General features: G+C 34.8%; 1 protein-coding gene across 1 annotated transcript in view; it reads left to right on the forward strand.

Moving 5' to 3' along the window:
• The first annotated feature begins 2,786 nt into the window (after positions 1-2,786).
• Positions 2,787-20,408, forward strand: part of LOC145673455 (uncharacterized) — a 28,197-nt gene continuing 10,575 nt past the window's right edge. Inside the window, exons 1-5 of the mRNA XM_081743174.1 lie at positions 2,787-2,809; positions 7,029-7,161; positions 13,889-14,022; positions 16,065-16,203; positions 18,517-18,596. Coding sequence (XP_081599300.1) covers positions 7,032-7,161; positions 13,889-14,022; positions 16,065-16,203; positions 18,517-18,596 — 483 coding nt within the window. The 5' untranslated portion in view covers positions 2,787-2,809; positions 7,029-7,031. The remainder of the gene's footprint in view (positions 2,810-7,028; positions 7,162-13,888; positions 14,023-16,064; positions 16,204-18,516; positions 18,597-20,408) is intronic.

Raw genomic sequence — 20,408 nt, forward strand, 5'->3', positions numbered from 1 at the left:
TGGGACCAAATTAAACTACCGCTAATTTTATAAATTTTACAGTTTTTCTGTAATGTATTAAAACAGTAAGTTAAGATAACGAAATATATGCGAAAACGTACTTAGATATGTATTAGGTCCATAAATTACCATATAGCATATATTCAAATAAAAAAGGCGAACTTTTGTCGCTGAAAAAGAAAGCTAGAAATACAAAGAGCCCCATTATCTTCAATAGCTTAGGGCCCCATCAAACCTAAATCCGGCACTGGTCACCTTCATTATTCTACTTCTGTTGGGGTGGGCGAGACCATCCATCGGGTGGGCGGTCGCCCACCCTCGCCCACCCTTAACGCCGTCCCTGTATTCCGTATCAAAGTTTGAACTCCAGAATATTTATAGCCTGATTATCATAAAACTAGCCTCTGCAATTTTGAATATCAAACCTATCACGTTAAAGTTTCTTCAGTATTTCAGCAGAAATACCTAACAGTCTTTCCTTCGACAGACATAAAATCAATAAATGCTTCCCAAACTTGAACAGAATCACGTTGTATGTCAACAAGTCGAAATATGTGTGACAACTATTCCACATGAGAACAATCAGGAGTTGAATCAAATACAATGCTGAAGTATTTTGCTCTTCTCTCGCTTTTAATTACGTACAGTCGAACTTTTTCTCCAAGAAAGTTAATCAGTTCGTTCTGAACCTCATGGGAAAAGCAAGATAATTGTCTTTGTTCTTCCGTCTTAGTGCTTATTGAATCAATATGTGCCTTCATAACTGGATCAAATTTTGAGATTTTTTCTTTGGGGGCCCCCCCAAGAGCGTAAAATATTTACTTTATCTATTTTTCTCTATATTCAGCTTTTTCTTTTAAATTTCTTTGGGGACCCCCAATATTATGAAACTTTTATTTTATTTATTTTTAATTTACATTCAGTTTCTTTCTTTAAAGTTCTAGTTCTTCCCCAAGAGATTGAGGCCCTAAGCTATAGCTTGTTTAGCTTATGCGGAAATCAGACACTCATTAGTTTTATTAGACAGATATTTTTGTTATTTCATTTGGTAATTGGTGTAATATTAATTGACAATTAATTGTTTTTACTTTTAGGGAAGATGTGGATTATAAACTTTGACGGCCCTTGTACGACTCATGCTAACAGGGTTCTTTAGTAATTATTTTTTACCTACCATCCAGGAGCCCCCACAAAGTGGGGCCCGGGGCGATGGGACGGCTCGCCCCACCCTTACGCCGCTACTGTTGCGAGGTGCGGAGATATAAATAAAATAAAATAAAGATGGAAGTAGATGTTGATGCTTTACGACAAAGTTCCATTGTGTTCGATAAAGTTCCATTTTGGAACCAAGCTCATCCAGATTAACACAAACGACAAATCGTGAACAAATTATCGGCAGATGTAAGCAAGGAACTTGGAGTGGAAGGTACCATATGTATATTTTTCTGTTTTGTCTTTAAAATATGAAGATTTAATTAATACACGAACCGCAACTTTTTACTCAATTTATGTTTCATTTTTGTTCCTCAAATAATGATTGTACGAATACATGTAATCAGTGGCGTATTTGCGATTTTGTTTCAGGGGGCTTTGCTAACTTTCGGGGGAGGGGCTTTGCCTGAAAATGTGAAAATTCTGCAAGATATTTCATAGACTTTACTATAGTAAGTGAGATATCGGGGGGGCTTGTAATTAATGTATGTAATTAATGACAAATATGTTTGAAATAGCAAAAACGGGTTTCTTTACTCATTAGAAAGTAGGTTGATTCTGTAATCTCTAATTTTATTTAGTTAATTTATTTTATAGTGAAAATAGTAGCAGTTACTACGGAAACATAACAATAATGGGAGCGAATCGAAAAACTTTTCTTCTTGTTGCTCTAGCTGAGGCAATAAGTTAAATTCTCCCTCCTCATTTTTTTGATAGAAATGTCATTTATCCACATTCGTCTTCTTCATACTCTCAAGACTTTAAGGTACGAATTTTCAAGCAAAAATATTTCACATTGAAGCTTGAAAGAGACTTTGCAACTTTATTCGCATTTGCATATGCAATCGTATTTGGAAGCAATGGAGGCGCGGCCTAATTCATTTTCGCACACTATGATGGGCAACGGAAGGTGTTGATGCTGACTATGGAAATACCTACGACGTGGAACAATAAAATCTCTCTCTCTCTCTCTCTCTCTTTTTTTTTTAATCAAGACAATTCGGACGGTATTTCTTTTTGAAATCTCTCAATATTGAAAAGTATTTGAAGAAAAGTTTTATGGTGCAGTTTTACTACTATATGGACCCACAGATTGTGAAATGTACAGAAAAATTTGGGCAAGTCTTTAATTTGCCCATTTCATGTCGATAACGGAACCCAACCAACCCCTGCGGGGTTTTTAACCCGTTTCTATTACTACTACTACTACTACAGATACTACTTATACTTATACTATGGATCCGTATAATAAAACTGCACGTATTTTATATCAATGTTTTATATTTATTTTTGAATTTAAATATTAAATCCGTATTTTAGTGGAAATGGTCATTACTAGAGTGGTTATTTAGTCTTGACGTAGGTATGTTGTGAAATATGTCAACTTTCCTTTCCTTACTTAAGGAAGTTGTGATTACTACACTTTTACAGATTGCTAATTTGGCAACACTGTATGTTATTTTAAACGTAACCGCGTTTCTGTTTCTACTTTGAGAAAGGTAAATATGCATTTTAATACTTGTATATTAAAGATTTTAGATTAAAAATACGTTAACAAGAATTTTTACTTCGTGTTGTTGAGAGAACACGACATATAGTATGTGATATATAGTGGTAAAAAGTATATATATATATATATACGTAGGTCAAGTTGACATTTTTGATTGCGATTTAAGGTAGATGAGTTCATTTTAAGTCGCAATCAAAAGTGACAGATGCTAATTAGGATTTTAGATTTCCGTTGCAGCTTAAAATTCATAGGTTTTAAGAAAATGGCTGAAATTTACAATACACCCTCCAGCAGCGCATCGTTAAGTAGGACTCCTTGAAAATGGTATAATAGAGTATGGTAGGATGGAGTAGAGTAGAGTAAGGTAAGATCGAGTTCGCGTATGGAACTTTGGACATTTTGTTTAATTAATAAAGTGTAAGTTAATTTCTCGTCTCTGAGTAATTATACCAATTGGAGCGTGTATTGTAAAGTTATCCCAGAAAAATAATCACAACTGGATGAAAAAAAAATATGCTGTGTACTGTAATCCAATACAATAAATTACCTCAGATCTTATGCAGATTTAGGATATTCTGGCATACCTATGTTGTAAATGTGGGCCTATGTTTAGCAGAAAGGGTCCAGCTCTTTTCTCTAAAAAATGTTACAATTTTGGTAATTTCTGCTCACATTCGGTTAGTTTGGGGTAGGGTTGGTTAGTTTAAGTTAGGTTAGGCTAGTTTAGGTTACGTTAGGTTAGTTTAGTTTATATTATATTAGTGTAAGAATCCCGCATAATTATCCAAACAATGGTAGAATTTTGCTTGTTTCTACTAATATTACGTTAGTTTAGGTTAGTTCATGTTAGCTTACGTTAGTTTATGTTAGGTTAGATTTGGTTACGTTATGTTACGTCTAAGTACTTGTATCACTCATTTCTCCTGTAAATTTTGCGTTTTTTACGTGCTTCTGGACCCCTTGTACTAAACATACCCCTAAATGTGGTTCAGATTAAATTTAAGAACACCATATTTTCAAAATTTACGGGAAATGTAAGATATATTTCTAAGAAACGAATTCTGTAACATTACAGATGTTTTCTTGGCTATTGTTTAGCTTTAAGGGGCCAACTTTTACACCTACTTCTTTTTTTCTGCAATATTCCATTTCAATTCGATCGTTTTATGGTTTCATACGTTAAATTAGAATCAATAGTATAAGTAGTAGCACTAGGAGTACGAATAGGAGTAGTAGTAGGAATGGGTTAGAAATCCCGCAGGAGTTCGTTGGGTTTTGTTCTCGGCATAAAATGGGCAATCACTTTCACACACCTTTATGGTTTGTACAGGTCCTCTACTGCCTTCCAAAAATTGTATATGATGCTTTCTTGACTACTTGGACACCACTTTCACCTCATTTCTCTTTTTTTTTTTCTCGCCAGTTTTGGGCGCCCCATTAGTAAACAGTTACCGTTTTCTTTACATTTCTATGAGAGGAACAGGAGGTACAAAAATTTTGTTCCTACTCGGAGCTTAAGAAGATTACGCTTGAAGTGAATTCCCGTAAGATTGCAATTATTTCAAGTTCCGAAAATCGGATCGAAGTTCTCATATATACGAATGTGTTCCTCTCGTCAAAATCTATAGTTGTGAAAAAAAAATGTTTGTACTACAACGCTTCTCAGGTGAAAGTACCCAAAAAGTTGCTAGTCAAGTTTAGGCACACCACATTTTGCAAACTTTACAGATAAAATAAAATATTCTTCATGGAAAGACATGTTTATAAGAAACAAATTTCTGCAGCGACGGAATTAAATAGTAAAATATACGGATATAGGATTGCTAGTGTAAAATCGTTACAAGTGCTATAAGACGGTTGAAATAAATGAGTGAGTGCATATGAATGATGACTGTATTACGTACCGGTAGTATTTTCTGCCGGAGTATTTCTGCGAATGGGTGTAGTCTATGTTTACTAGTGTAGTGTTACTAGTGTAAAACCATTATAGGTGCTACATAGGAAGTCGTATCATTGAAGAAACCCACGCGTCTTTGCTAACTTGGTTTACGAGTATATTCACTGTCGCTCACGCGCCTGCCCCTCTCGGACATGTTCCTGCGCGGGTCCACCTGCTTCGCCTTGCTCTTACTCGGTTAGATAGAATTTTGAGTTCATCTAGTGTGTTTCTTGTACTTTAGTTTTTATGACACATGTCGGAACACTGTATTCATATGCAAATCGTGAAAAAAGTATGTTTTTAACAATTCTAGTGGTCCTCTTAAACTTCATCTGTGCTTTGTTGGGTATTGTTATATCGCCCAGAGCAAATCTCATGGAGAACAGAAGTATGTTTATGAAAGAATTATGACTTCTGAACAATTATTTCAAATGGTATGCCTAAATTGGATGTGCCGAAAATTGTATGCATCAAATTCTGAAAGTGGACCACATTAAAATAATAATAAATCATTTTATCTCTGTCATCCAGATTTATAATGACCGTGAAAAACATTTTTGGTGCCGTAACGCTTCTCAACGTACTTAAGGTAGGAGTTTGGTAATAAGTTGCCGGTATTTTGGGAAGTTTCTTAGATTTTCCTTTCTCAGACCCCAACCCCTCTCCTCCTGGATACTGTATCTTTTTTCTTTAGAAGTTAATTTGAGAAAGTAAATAACATAGGAAGGGTCTACGTCATCTCTAAATCAAGGCATATACCAGCTACTTGAAGAGTGCGTAAAACGGTGGAGCAAGTGTACGTAATTCGAATTATTTTTGTAACCCTTTCATGTATGATTAAACCAATTACTTTACGTCATTCAATTAGCATACCGTAAGACATGAATTACTTTGCACATGATTTAAGGAATTTTAAAGAAAATCGCATGTAACTTACAAACGTAATGATTTAGAACACTGTATTTTAAACATATAATATCTAGATATATGTGGAAAACATTCGTGCAAGTTTATTAGTAAACATTCAGTATGACCATAGTTATTGAAATATAAACTTTAGTGCAAAGTAACCTCATAGTTGGAGTTATTTTGCACAACATACAAAAAAAAGTATGTTCAACACACGAACATAACGTTTCTGTGCAGTTTTCCTTTCAGTATTTATACATTTTACTTTCTACACAAAACTGCATACAGCTTACAAATATTGATACTAGAATGAGGGTACTGGTATCGATACTTGGTATGAATTACCAATATTTGTAAAGAAAATTATGTATTTTCTGGTACCGGCACAGGAACCACATTCTAATAGTTTAGCATATGTCACACAAAAATGCCAACTCAGGAAGAAAAGAAAAAAAATCCCCATGAATTGATTTGCCTTGGTTATTGTTTATGTTCAAGAATATCGTCCAACCGTAATTTGTGGAAGATTTACGGGGTTTGGGACTTTCAGGCTGAAATCCACCCTAATTGCATGTTTTTTAAATCTAATGTTAGTCATTCCTATGCGTATAAGCTTCAAGCTCATCCAAAGGTCTAGTTATTAAAATGAAAGAAAGAAACAAAACAAAACAAAACAAAAACGAAGCCTTTGTGAGTGAAGACCCTCTCAAACTATTTTTCTGGATCTGCCACTGTTCATACTTCATTTTCCAACAAGAAATTCATTTCGGGATCTACCTAAGTAGGAAATTTACCTTAATTTAGAATGGAGGAGGTTCCAGTATTAATAATTTCCTATATAAGCAGTATTTTGGACCGGTGCAAAGTAACCCCGATTGGAGGCTGAAACCGCCTTCTTCCAGTTTTACTTTTTTTTATTACTTTAAAACGTTTCACATTCCAATTTCAACTATTGCATCAAAGTCCCATTATACACAGTGGTATTCTACGAAACTGACTTAAATTTGACGGAAATTCTTGTAGGTGATATCTTTCAAATTTTGGCGGTCTATACACTGAATGCTTTCCATACCTCTACAACAACAAATCCTCCGGGTAATTAAAACTGATGTTAACCCCCAAGATTATAGCCAAAATACAGTTAGATGTTCTATCTTAAGGTGGCAGTTGAAACTTCCTCTTTACAGTTCATGGTTTTACCGACAGATGAATGTGAAACTCTTTTCATATTTTGTGCAAAGTAACTCCTGATGTGCAAAGTAACCCCGTCGTACGGTAAGGGCCGTAATTGCAAGACGTCAAGTTGACATTTTATTCACTACATTGCTATTTCCGTAAATATCTGTAAAAATGTTACTGAATCTTTCATAGTCTGTTGTGAGTTTGTTCTTTTCAATTTTGACAGGATGTTATGGTGTTAATAAAAATGAAATGCTAACCCAGTTGATTGTATTTCAGAAAATGCCTCGAAAGCGACGGCAAAGGAATGCTCCTAAGTTATCGCAGATATCATCTGTGTCGGAGGACAGTGTACAAAATGACTCAAATATTAGTGTCCCACCTTCTAACTTGGACGATTTCGATAGAGAAGGTAATGTAGAAAGGAAAATATCAATAATTAAGAGTGTTTATGAACTAGGCGAAACCATGTTAACATTTGATAGTCTATGGGGAAAGCCTAAAATAAAGTTCGAAAAGGAGTATGTACTTAAGTAGACTGTATGGTTATAACTAGGGCATCCATAAAGCAGTAAAAGCATAATGGAATTTTTCACCTATGGTTAGTACCATATCTGTGATTTTGATCACTTTAAATATCCAAATTTGCTAATCTTATAAGCATAATGCTTAATGCTTGTTATTCCAGAACCTTGTGTATATACAATAAAGTAAAATTGTTAATATATTTTGTGCAAAAAAAAAAAAAAATAAAAAAATAAAATAAAAAAAAAAAAAAAAAAAAACAACATAGGCTGTTATTAATCCCACAAACAATAGGAATCAGCTGCCAATTGCCTTTATGCGTAACGATGGAAAGTTCGAATTTGTCCCCTCTCTGTACCTTCCGCTCAGAAATTTATTATTATTATTATTATTATATTATTATTATTATTTCCTCATTTTGTGTTAAAAGGCAGGCAAGACTGGTTGTGCGTATTCCAAGATGCCGAAATCAAGAGTATATGCAATCTCAGAGAGTAAGAGAATTGCCAACTGACCTCTTCAAAGTAGAAGGCGGTAATCTATTTTGTACTCTTTGTTCTGAATTCATTAAATATTAGAAGTCTACCGTGCAAGTACAGGTTTCTTCTTCGAAACTGAGCTTAAGGAAAACTGCACAAAATGAGGTAATATGTTGTATTGATGTAATTTTTAGTGGGAAAATTGAATAGCTTCATATACATTTTTAATGCTTGTATACTAAAAGCGAATAAAATAAAACAAATATGTAATACAAATGATTAAAAATGAAGTATAATTCAAGGAACAGCATATTGCTGCATAATTTAAGAAAAAGTATAAAGTTGATTGCCCTAGTTATAACTAAAATGTTATCACAGCTCACTCATGATTTCCTTCTTGATACATTTATTATGAATTCTTATGTGATATTTCAAAGAAGATCCATTAATTTTTATTGGACAGCGATGATTGCGTATTTTACATTCTCCTAATTATTATTCATATATTGTTTCTTTGCTAGTCTGTATGTATATTTTCTTGATACACTTAGAAAACAAACAATAAATTGGAATTAATCAATACCTGTGACCTATACTAAAGGCAGGGTGGCTTAGTGGTGGAACACTCACCTCTCATGCGAGCACCGTAAAATTCTTGTATAGTTTGTAGACCCTCGCTACACAAAAAAGTGCGTGTTTCCGGCAGAGTCTGTGTTTTCGTCTCTTTTCGTATCACGTAACAAGAAAAATATGGCTGAATTAACTGCTCTTTCATGGTTCTGATTACAATTAATCTTGATATACATAAGAACTCCTGGATGTATGACTGAGTTAGTGATCAATGCTCACGCCAAATCACTTAAGCTAGGAACTTCAAATTTGAACAAGGCATAGAATTTGTGACGTAAGGTAGCACTAAAGAAGGATTTTGGAAATTTCATGGGGAAGGGGTGGAATAAGGGTGAAAATTATTATATTAAAATAGCCATATCTCCTATTTCCTTAAGGTTAGAGATATGAAATTTGGTATTTGGACTTCTCATTTAAAATAATGACAGTGTTTCGGCGTTTTTTGATATTTGACCTAGAAGGAAAGAAATTGGGGTGGGCAAGAAAACTGGGCGAGATTATGAATATTATAATGAGATATTCATATTTCGGAATTCTACGAAGGTTAGAGACAAAATTTGGTATTTTGGATTTTTAATCTAAAATAATTAAGCGCACGTTTCAGCGTGTTTAGATGCTTTAAAATGAAAGAAAAAGGAGTGCTCCCTTAAAATGCCTATACGAGACGTTCGAATTCTGTGCGAGACGATAATTATACATATTTACTTGTATGATTGCGAAACGTGTCTCTTACTTTGAGCGAAGACCACAGACTGAAAGTATTTGAGAATAAAATCTTGAAGTGAATATTCAAACCCAAAAGGGATGGAAACAGGAAACGACAGAAACTTCATAACGAGGAACTGGATAATTTATACGATTTACGTAACATTGTTAGGGTCATTAAGTCTAGGAGGCTCAGTTTGGCCGGTTATGTAGCCAGTTCAGAAGAAAGCAAGAACGGTTTCAGACCTTAAACTGGAAACCCAATCGGATAAAGACCATTAGGAAGACTAGGTTCGGAGATGAGGTCATTATTAAAATGTATGTCACAGAAGTAGGAGTACGAAGTAGCCAGTTGGCTAAGGGCAAGTCAGTGGAGAGGTCTTGTGAATGCAGCATTGAAACTTCGGGTTCCATAGGCCATAGACTTAGTTAATTATGCTTTTTACTGTCGAATTGAAAAATGGTAAGAAGACCATTCAATATTACACTTTCCAATTTTATGTTGTTTCAGGATCAATTGGTAGTTAAGTGGAAGGAGTAGAAAAAAGGTTAAAATATTGGTAAAAGCAATGGAATACTTACCTTACGCCGCTAATTTAAAAATCTTATATAGCTAGAATTGCGTCGGAGTCTACATTATCTCCATGTACACTGTGCACTTTTCTGCTACTCGTTCGTAGTTTAATATGGTGTTTGGTATGTGCACCTGATTTCCATATAGTGTATAACTATTTTTTAACTCTTGCCGAAAACATCGAAGTCCAAAAGTTAATTTGGAGTATTTTGTTTTAGTATAAAACTCTGTTGCTCTTCTCCCATAAAACTCTTTAATGGCTTTCAATGTTACCATCTGACGTTAGTAAAATTTTGATTTGTTGTGTTATCAAAATAGCGATGATACATAGGGGCAGGATGCATATTCCTGCTTTCTTCCAGATTGACTACATGACCTGCCCACCTGATAGAGGTCTGTACGGACTGGAATTTTTAGGCCTGGCCCGACCCAGTCAGTGAATTTATAATGTGAGGCCCGACCCGAGTCCGAAATATATTTAGCCTTTAGGTCAAGCTCGTGGGATAGTCAAATAAGCTCGAATTACAGAAACATAATAATTAACGCAAAGTTGTATTTTTATTTACAATAATTAGAGGTCTAATTTTGCATTTTAAAAGCTTACATAATTCACAGAGAATAACAAAGGTTATCGTTTACACTAACTAACTATATGAATTCTCTAAAGTAGATGGTCAATCATATAAATTCCGTCTCCCTTAGCCTCGGTACATAATTGTGGGACGTTAAACTAAATATTTCATTTCATTTTATTTTATAGATTCCAAATATTTAAAACAAAATGTCAATGTGTCCAAATTCTTATGCAAATGGATGTATACTGGACTCACTCAGATAGTCCTCAAAGCAGTCATTGTTGACTGCTGTGAAGAAAAAGAATGGAGTCCACACTCTTGTTGCTCAAACTTTCACTTACAGATAAGCTAAGCATATTTAGTTCTGTTAATTTTAGATTTTCTCTCCACTATACAATTTGCTTTACTCGCAATTGCACAATGATAATCAGATTTTTAGTGTGGGCGTCTCAAGTTACAAATTTAGACGTGCTTTAAAAGTTCTCCAGAAAAAATGGTCCGATAAATATCGTTGTACAGTATATATACAAAGTTAGGCCAAGCAAAAACCCGAGAAATAAGGTTGTATATTTAAAAATTTAAGGTCTGAGCCCGAAGTGATCTATGCTTTGTAGGCCCATTCCCGGTCCGGTGCAGACCTCTACTACCTGAGCCTCCTAGACTTAATCATAATAATGATACTTAATGGACATGGTCTGTAAGGACTAGGTATCCACTCTTTATTCTTCTCCAATTGATGCACTCGAAACACAGGCTGGAAGCGCAGTATGTTGCACTAGGGTGGTCCTTAGGTATATGGGAAAAAATAAATTTTCGAATTTCTTCTGCCGCACCCCCTATTTCTTTTCCTTTGGTAATAGAAACATCATACACAAAAATCCATCAACGTTAACCCGTGCCGCAAAGCAGTTGATTTATGTAACAAGAAATCCATTTGAATTTCAATGGCACTCGATTTACTGTTTGTCAATAAACGTATAATAATTATCACAAATGTAAATAGGACAATATAAAGCTTTGCTCTGTAATTCAGAATTGACTGGGCTTCAAATACAGTCGGTTGGGTATCAATCAGCAAGCTACAAGCATCATGATCATCGTCTGTACATATAGTACTTATGGTAATGCACAGTGTTAAGAACCACTGTGGAAAAGATATTTGGATCTATTTCTCATGCCACTTGCTTGTTAAATTTACATGAGTTAGAAATCAATCAGCTAATAAATACAAGTAAAACTGATTAAAAATGATAGTGGCTGATATTCCAAAAAATGGACAATATATTTGAATTGTAGATCGACTTAATGATAACTTTTACTTTTTACGCAAGGTAGCTTTTCCACATCCTGGAAACATTCTATAGTCTTTCACCACTTGCAAAAGGAATTGTTTCTGTTCTTCATTTTTAGTTAGAACTGCATTGTGATCTTCCATTAACTTTCCGCTGCGTCATTTGTAACATGCAGCTTATCAACTACTTTTTTCCCGAAAAGAAATTCATCATTTGTCGACCAACAAACCGATCAAGGTCTAGAAAACCTGTAGAAATCCGAAATCTTTCGAAAAATTTCGTGTTTCCTATCACAAAATCAGCAATTTCTTTTTCTTCAATATCATCTATTTCACTAGCGTGCAGTTCAAATCGCTTCATCGTTTCGTATGAACTGTCACTATTTTTAAATTTTTCTGCTATTTTGTGTTTTGTTCATTATTGACATTCTCGTCAAAAAATGAAAGTGCTCACATTCCTCTGAGAGGTACCAAAGATGTTAAGAAAACTCCAATAAAGCCACTCTCGAGACATCAGAGTTTATGAGTTTGTACGTTTGAAAGCTCTTCAAAAATTGTAAATCTTGATGTGGTGAACGAGATACACTGGGACAAGTAAACCAAGTTTTTACATACAACATAAACCAAGCTTTTTAAAACAGGAAAAGTGCACACCTTACGCAGTCCTTCTTCCCGCTCATTTAATTTAAACTGCTTACTAAAGAGAGATATTTTTAAATATCATAAGGCTTTTCCCATCCACCTTGCCTGATGTACAGCTCTAGGGAAACGGAAAGAAATACCTCCAGGAGGCATACTTCCTAGAAAAATTACTGTAAGCTCCAAAAGTTCTCTGTAATCTTCTCTGCAATGCTTCCCTGCATTTCCAAATTTTAAACAGCAAAAACTAGCGTATCTTTCTTCATATTGCAAAGAACTGAATTAACACTTCGATCAGAAATTCATATAAGAAAATTGTTGTGTTGAAATCTCGGCCACTCTTTCTGGAAACGCTTAAAAGTTGGCACCTCTGGACCCGAAGAAACTGAAACACATTCTTCAAATACACACTTTAATATCAATTCAAAAATGTACACGGAAGATATAAAAAATATTTTTCCAATTTCTGTTCAAGAAGAATACAAGCTCCATTGATACGTCCAGTATTAGAAGTAGTGGTGTCCCAATGCCTCTGCTGTTGCGATTAATATGTGCATGGAGCTCTATCAATCAATTTATAGCGATCAAAAGCCGCAAAGAGTCGTGGAGTAGTAAAACGTACTTTCCCTCTTCTTCTCGAAGATCCTGTCACTACCTCATCAGAATCTACTCCTTCCATTGAAATTGTACACTGTTTGGCGTACATCTTCGTCTTCACCACTTGAATTGATAATCGACTATTCACCCGTTTCGCTCACTTCACAAGTCGTCCTTTTTGCCTTTGAGATATAAGGAATTCTTTGTTCTCTCCTGAATTTGTATTAAGTCTAAAGCATTTGCATACGCTGTATCAAATAAATCGTTCAACATTTCTAAGAAATATGTCTTGTCTTCACTTCCCTTCACTATTTCCTGTACTTGATTTTTGAAACCGATGTCACATTTCGTACAATCCAATGAGTTTATCGATGCTGTGGTGAATATCCTTGATCAGTATTCTTGCTTTAGACCAAAACATTTCTGTCTCACGAATTGCAAACCGAGCATTCTCTCTTAAAGGTAATTTCACATTCGTATGTTATAAAAGAATGCACCAAGTACTTGTCTCTTGAACAGTAACTTACAACCTAATATCTGTTCACTCATATTACCAACGAGGTAAATACCACTACGATAACTGATTTCACTAGACACCGAACACATAATGATCACTTTGTTCATTTAATCACATGTGATGATACAAAACCCACAACGAAACTTCAATTCCCTAAAAATAGCAATCATAAATACGAAATGCAATAACTCACATACATGTTACAAATAGTCTAAAATTAATTTATTTACAATAACAGTTGTAATTAAAAACAAAGGTGAGAACGATTTAGTTGTAAATGGTCGTAAAAGATAATTGTTTGACATTTATTTATTATTTCCAATAAATCTGCTTCAAATTACACAAAAATGGGATTAAACAGAGTAATTTAAATCTGTGAATGTATTGCCATCTATTGAGCAACATAGGAAACTACTATTTTCTAAATCTTATTTCTATAAAGATTAAAATATCTTTGCGGCACCGAAATTAAGAGAAAAAGATTAAGGGGTGCGGTCTCAGATATAAACAACTTAAATAAGGACCACCCTAATGTTGCACGAAATGAACTGTCAGAATAAATGAGGAAATTATTTTAATTCTGTAATATTTATTTTCTCTGTTGTAGTTAGTGAACGCATGACCAGAATGGATAAAAAACTTCAGGATATGTTAAGCAAACTACAGTCGGCCTATAGTCTTATATTGATGAAGATGCCAGCAGATATTCGCAAAACGCCACTCACCGATTTTCTTAATATGGTAAGAAATTATTTCAGGCTTGGTCTCGTGAGAACGTTTGTTGAGTGAAACCAGTTGATAATGCTTCAAGAGCATTGTCAAAACGAACTAAAAAATAATTAATTTTTCTTATTAACTTCTGCAGGCTTTATACTAATTGTTCTATTATTTTATTATACGCATTAAACAATGCTTGTAACATAGCTATCAATTTATAATTTCCTTGAGTACTCAATTTTTTTCCACTTGTTTTGTTTAAAGGTTCTGTTAAAACGTTCTATCATATGTTGTTTTATGAAAACACATGCTCAAAATTGAAAAATTCGCAACATATCATCTCTCTATGACTTACGGTTCCCGAGATATGACTCCTTAAATCTCCCGAAATTCGAAACTTTTTGGCCAATATCTGGGGAACGGTGGTCAGTTGGCCAGTGACCACCGGTTAGTATTTGGTACCAAAATGTTCACCATTCTCTTAGGTATTGATCAACACTAATGTGATCTCTCTATGACTTACGGCTCTCAAGGTATGGTTCCTTAGATCTCCAGGATTCGGAACTTATTTTGGCCAATACCTCGGGAACGGTAAATCATAGAGAGATTGGTGTTGATGAGTACCTAAGAGGATGATAAACATTTTGGTAATAATACTAATCGGTGGCTACCGGCCAAACAAGTGGCTAATGGTTACTGTTTGGTACCAAAATGTTCACCATCCTCTTAGGTATTGATCAACACTAATATCATCTCTCCATATAACTGATGGCTCCTTAAAATTCCCGAAATTACTATAGGGTGTACGGCATGTTACAACGCTTATGAGAAGGTTACACCCAAAAAAAACAAATAAAGAAATCCATGAAACATATAATGAAATTCGGCGCCGTGACCGAGTTCGGACGTAATCAGAGGCAATACTGCAGAAGGAAGGAGCATTTTTTCCACATATGAAGCTTGTGCTCCCTCCCCCCTACCCATCTGGAGCAACAGTTTCCCGAAAGAGATTGGAAAAGCAACATGTTGTAAATATCTATCAAAACGCAGTCCGCAGACAAGTGTCACCGAAGCCATTGGACGGCAGCTATGTATGTACAAGACAAAGCCATCTCCAGATTGCTGAATTGCGTAGCGTATGATACTTTGTATTGTTGTAGTGTATGATACTTTAATGTGCAGTGTAGTCAAAAAGTGTGGAAACACCCTAAGTGGTAAACGCTGCAAAATATAACCAAAGTAACAATGTAGGAGGGGGATGAGCACATTATACAACTATTAGGTAATGAAGATTTCCTAATCTTAGAAGTTGAAATATACAGTAGAAACTCAAGAAATTCAATCTGGAAAATGTGATGTGCTCTACAGACTTGGAAAAGAAGTCAGAGAAAATGAAAATAGAAAATCCCTGGTAACTCTGATGTAGTATTGTTATGCTATGGATCTCTTATCCGTTTGATTTCTGGGAGTTTTCTGTGTCTTTCCGCCAGTTCTTTCATTGCTAGGTATTACTGGTGTCCACTTAATCAATAATCTCTAGCTTAAATAACATTATATTGAGACATTGAACTATATCTCGTTTCGTTTAATTGAAATTTGTAATAAAGATATAACAACTCAGCGTAATTTTCTTAATATGATATCTGCTAATGAATTAATGATAGTATAGGAAAGTGAGAGGATACAGATACTCCAGGAAAATTCACTGTGTTTGTCTTTCATAAATTTCATAGAATCTGATATCTACCGTGGGCTGGTGTTGTACATCCGAAGTGAGCACTCTAACATAGCCACTATTGTCCCAAAAGATCTTGTTACATTCCATCTATGAACGAGATTTCTTTGAACGTTAACTGTATATTGCTTATTTGGACACTCTGATGACCTTGCGGGGATTTTTTTGTTAAGTAAATTGTAACAGGTGAAAAATCCTAACTTCGGACAGAGTGAAACTATAACAAAATTGTATGGCAATCCTTCAGCTTCTGCATGATAATCTAGATTAATTAGTGTTTATGTATGTTGAACTGCAGTCACTATATTTTATTCATTATTTTTTGTTACAGTTATCGCAAGATAAAAAACGCGAAGCGTTACACGACAAATCCCAGAACAACAACGAAACTATAAGCAACGGGAAGTCACATGGACGCAGTAATTCAGTTGATTCGAGCCGTTGTCGTCGTACACGCTCACCGAAGAAGTGTATGTATTTCTATTATTATTTTATGTTGCTTGTTAACTTTTTTTGTTAGGAGATCGTAAATATTTTCTTTAAAATCATTTTTGTATATTTATTTAAGTTGCTTACGTTTTAAAAAAGAAGAGGAAGAAGATATATACTCTCTTGCTCCGATTGTGGAAAATATTTTAAACCCTTTGACTTCTAGCGTAGCACTCCATTGCCATACACATGGGGTGTTCGCGGTTACAACTACTACTTGAGCAAGATGTACAGAAATAAACATTTACTAGATTAAGATAATATCTGAAATTATATGAACGTGGGGGCCGGACCCACTCTTGTTCAACTTCTATCGGACACCACGTAGCAAACGCATTGGCGCAAATTCGAATTCAGTGGAACCCCGTAACTCTCTCACCGATGAATCACTTAAATTCCCGAAGGTCAAGGTCAATTAAGTATATTTTTTTCACCCAAAAACAGATAGATTCGTCTTATTTAATAAATGTTTTAAACAGATGCTCATAGTCGATATCTAGCAAACTTGCTTCCTGAAGATTGACAGCTTTTTTTTCATGGAAGTCGTTCGGAAACCTTATACAAGGAAAGATTTAAAGAAAAAAAAATATTACGTCTTGACGTAAAACTCAAAAATTTCATTTCATTTTTCTGGATCTGAATGCACTGGATTTTTATCTGTGGGGACATTAAAATTATAGTCTATGCTACTCCTGACGACGATGTCAACGACTTGGAAAAGCGCATTCATAAGGCGTGTGCAACTGCTCGCCATGACCCAACATGATTTGGCGTTGTCATGTATGCATTGCTGTCCATGGCAGACACTTTGAACATCTCCTGTGATGTGCCCGACTAACTTGCGTTTGTGTGTCTGTGCACGTCGGTATCTACCGCTTCGAACTTACTGTTCCCACGCTTTCGCCCTCGTTAATTCTGTCAATATTCCCAATATCCTATATGTTCATAGGATTTTTTTTCTTTTTTTTGCTTATCTCTGTGTCAGGAATCACCTCCCAACGTTTATTGGATTGATTTCAGTGAATCTTTTACTAATGTTTTCATGTAATGTTAGGATGGTTCTAGGCCATCATCACATTTAGCATCCAAGTAATTGAGATACAGAGCGAAACACATAAAAAAATCAAATAATTATTTTCATCATTTTGACTGCTTAGAATCGAGTGTTGTTTTTCGGTTGCACGAAACCTATTTATACTGTAAGAAGAGTCATATAGGAGTTTGTTCGGGTAAATTTATTTCGAGTACAATTTATCGTAACAATTGTCATTAAATGAGTAAACGTAACACTTTTGCATGCGAGAAAGCGATGGGAAATATTCTTGTTAGGGGTCAGGAACTAGTGAACTTGATCTCGTGTCAATGAGTTTTCTGAGCAGAAGACAGAAGCTTATATATGTTTCAAATATTCTCAATTAATTTTATATGTTCAAAAGTTGTTCTCTGTAATGCTTATATCTCCAACTTATTGTTGCTAATATAACTTTCTCACACTTGTCCTGTTAAATTGGACTTGCACCAGAACATTCTTATTAGCCCTGAGCTACTAAATAGTATATACAGGCACAACATGTTACCTCGTAGTACTATAACGATATCATATAAGTGCTGCCATGCAAACAGAAAACGCTATTTTCACCTAGCACATATTATTCTTGTTTATTCATTCCTCACCATATGAATACATCTATTCTCACATAGCATCATGTATTTAAATACAACTTTAGGTTACACGCAAAAGAAAACCTAGTCTCTCACTAATTTATATATGAACTTCTTGACTATTAGATCACACATAATACTCTTACATTTTTTATAAACAACATATAGACTGTAGGAATTAAATAGCATCCCGTTTTTAAGCATTCCCTGCCCAATTTTAATATACATATTATTCCATTAACTGTTACTGGGTGAAAAGCAAGCACTTCTGCTAGTGAAGTGTATGTGTTACACGTTTTACTATTTATCATTGTATTGCTAGTAACGTTGATTTCTTGTTATATGCCCGATGGCAGAACTTTCTTTGTCTTTCTGGGATGAGCTTCTGTAAGTCAAGAATTTTCTGCAGCAATTCCAAAATAAAAAATCAAGATGATACTATCATACTTTTATTGCAGCGTTACATTGGCAATTACATTCTTCTCACTTCTTCATTATTAAATCTGTAATAACGCTTCATCAAATTTCCAGATTCAAGCTGGTGAAGAATAGAGCTAAGTTACAAATAAAGGTATTTTACTCCATATTTATTGATTTCTGATGAATACATATTTAGGAAATTGTCTTTTCAGGCCAATCGTCAAGAACGACACGTGGGAAGAAGAGAAGTATTTCAACACCTGCTCCTACAACATTTCCTATGGGAGGCAAGGTAATTATTTGCTTTCGTGCATTTCGACGACGAATGAAAACATCATGACGACATACACACACACACACACAAATACTAAGACAATTGAAGAGGCAAAGATTTTAACATTTTGTATTATTTCTTAAAATATACAAATTAAAACTTCTTAGTTCTTCTCACATTTTGTTTATTGTATAGTATTACAACAAAAAGAATATTTATTGTGCAGAATGGACAGGAATATTCTCTACGTACTTCTAGGAAATCAAAGTATACTGGACATGACTGAACGGATCTGATTTTCAAGTTCACCAAGTTTGAGACGACTTCGATATACTTGTTCATTTACCTCTTCCCATAAAATATTAAATATAAGTCTTTGGGAGCCAATCCATTGTTCTTTAATTTGATAATCGGACCAATGTCTAACAGAAGGAAAAATATGGGTGAACAACTTTATCGCAGAGATATTCCACTTCTTTCCAAAGAAATTCTTGGCCCCATAAACGTTTGTAATATTTCCCACTACCATTCGGCATAAGTGTACATATACGAGAAATAGAGAAAGCAATTGTCTGCTTCTAACACTATGTACTTTATAGGTGTGAATTCAATGAAATTAAAAAATGCAACTGGACCGAGAATCGAACCAGATCTCCGGTTTCCGTGCTAGTATGCTAACTTACGCTGTCCTGTCCTTACCCTCACATATGGTGTGAGTAACTGAGCGTCTACTTTCAGATTAAAGATGCATGTCCAATCAGAGGACAGACTGCGTAGCGTAGTGGTGTGGTAAACTGGAGACCTGAATTCGATTTGTGATCCAGTAACTTATTTTTTTAAATACTTTCTGAATTTAATTGATAGAAGACAGAGGCTCACTATGATTCATTAGGAATTGAAACTTGTGATCTCAGGACTTCAGCTTTGGTCGTGTTGGCTGTTCTAGTTACATATTAGAGTTGCTGTGCAAACATTAACATATAACTGCAGGGGTCCCAGATGTCCTATTTTCCTATTTCTTGCAATATTTTGGAAATTTGTGTATATTTGGCCTATATGTGTCCTATATTTTAATCTTGTCCTTTATTTCCTATATTTTTCAGTGGTTGAATTATTAAAAATACAAGTCAAGGGCAGTTCCAGTGATAATTTAAATTGCTACATATTAACAATATGCTAAATGTGTCTTAGAATTTTTTTGAGGGACGAGTCACTAATCCTCACTATTATTATTTTTAATTTGCTTTGTACTATCCTCTTATGTCCACTCGAAGCTTAGCTGAGGAACGTTGCCATTAGTGCTGTCGAATTTTTTTTAGACATTTGCGGTTTTCGGTTTTTGAGAAAACCGGTTTTCTGAAAACCGAAACCGCAAAAGCTAATTTCCAAACGGAAACCGCAAAAGCTCTTTTCAAAAGCGAAAGCCACCCGAAACCGTGTTTGCGGTTTTATAAGCGAAACCATGTTTGTCCTTTCCAAAGCAGAAACAATGTTTGGTGTTTTTAATTACACCTTTTAACAATTGTGAAAGCATCTATCAATCGAGACAATTGTATTGATTTATATACGTGTTTTAACTTTTTTTTTTTTTTTTTTTTTTTATTTTATTTGCTTCAAGACTATTATGGTAATATGTGCAGCACTGTGCGAAAGGGATAGTTCGTTGGTTGTACAAGTCACAGCTAAATAGAAAATAAGGTATATCCCTATTTAAGGTCACTACACATGCAACTCATGAAATTCAATTTGAAATCTCATCCACTTAGACTGAGATCTTTTATATTTGTATCACTACCTGTATGAATCAGTGTCTTGTAAACTTGTTGGCAT

Source organism: Thermobia domestica, chromosome 2 (assembly GCF_964235325.1).
Source record: "Thermobia domestica chromosome 2, izTheDome1.hap1.1, whole genome shotgun sequence".
NCBI classification, from domain to species: Eukaryota; Metazoa; Arthropoda; class Insecta; order Zygentoma; family Lepismatidae; genus Thermobia; species Thermobia domestica.